The sequence below is a fragment of the Pteropus vampyrus genome, unplaced genomic scaffold (genome assembly GCF_000151845.1).
Source record: "Pteropus vampyrus isolate Shadow unplaced genomic scaffold, Pvam_2.0 Scaffold255, whole genome shotgun sequence".
NCBI classification, from domain to species: domain Eukaryota; kingdom Metazoa; phylum Chordata; class Mammalia; order Chiroptera; family Pteropodidae; genus Pteropus; species Pteropus vampyrus.
Genome location: NW_011889036.1, coordinates 682,523 through 683,496, shown reverse-complemented (window position 1 = coordinate 683,496; position 974 = coordinate 682,523). Strand labels below are relative to the sequence as shown.

The window sequence follows — 974 nt, the reverse complement described above, 5'->3', positions numbered from 1 at the left end:
AAAATCACAACCTGGAGAAAAATCGGTCCTGCATTCTCAGTGCTAGGATTGTGCCAAGATGGTTATCAGTCAGCTGTCAGGCGGTCTGGATGATAGATGCCAGGTGGGCTGGAGGATGGGCACCAGGAGGTCTGATGAAGTCCAGAATCCTTGAGAGGATAGTCTGAGGGTTGGTTATCTGCCAATAAATGAATGTTGAGGGGTATTAACATAGATCTGTAAAGTTCAAAAGTTTAGGTTTCCAGGCTAGTTAATACAAGAAAAAGAATGGTTCTCTTATTCCTCAATCTTCTTAATGTTAATAATTTAGCAGCTTGGTCAAAGTGACTCCAATTTGTATTTTCTCTATCTTCACTCTTCCTGTTCCAATCAGTCCTGGCCTGGGCACCCTTTTGTCCCTACTTGCTACATCTGGAAACCAAATCAGGAATTCCCTGTGCATCCAAAGCCCTGGCCCCGACAAAGTTGAGAAAAACAGCACAGGGAGCCTCAGGCCAGGAAAAACTCCTGTTTAAAGCTAAATGTGCCAGGCTGGGTCAAGTTCCCGCCTACCAGCCCAGGCTCTTTCATCGCGGCTACACATCTTCCCTCTTGCTGTCAGTCAGGCACTTGGGGGCGTGGCCTTGAAAACTGTCCAATGAGGGCGCCGCTGGAAGGAAGGAGGGTAGGGCGGCTGGCGTGAGGTGTGGAAGCGGGTGTACCAACTCGCTGCAGAGGCACTGAGCTCCGCTTGTTGCCTGCTCTTTACGTACCTGACGGGGCTGCAGGAGCGTCTGTCGCGCTGTGATCTGTACTGGAAGTAAGACTCATAAAGCAGGACTCAGGGAGACCTAGGAAACCTGGAAATGGTGAGTGTGGTGCTGGATACGGAGACTGTGACGAGGGGCTAGTTGGAACCAGTCAGAACAAGCTGTACCGAGACCGGCTTCCCCGTGGTCCAGTGTTGAGTCCGCAGGGGGCGCTGCTCCGACCTA

General features: G+C 51.1%; 1 protein-coding gene across 1 annotated transcript in view; it reads left to right on the top strand.

The window, feature by feature from the left end:
• Positions 1-698: 698 nt before the first annotated feature.
• The window catches only part of LOC105301920 (zinc finger protein 709-like), a 26,580-nt gene continuing 26,304 nt past the window's right edge, over positions 699-974 (top strand). Inside the window, exon 1 of the mRNA XM_023520271.1 lies at positions 699-848. Coding sequence (XP_023376039.1) covers positions 846-848 — 3 coding nt within the window. The 5' untranslated portion in view covers positions 699-845. The remainder of the gene's footprint in view (positions 849-974) is intronic.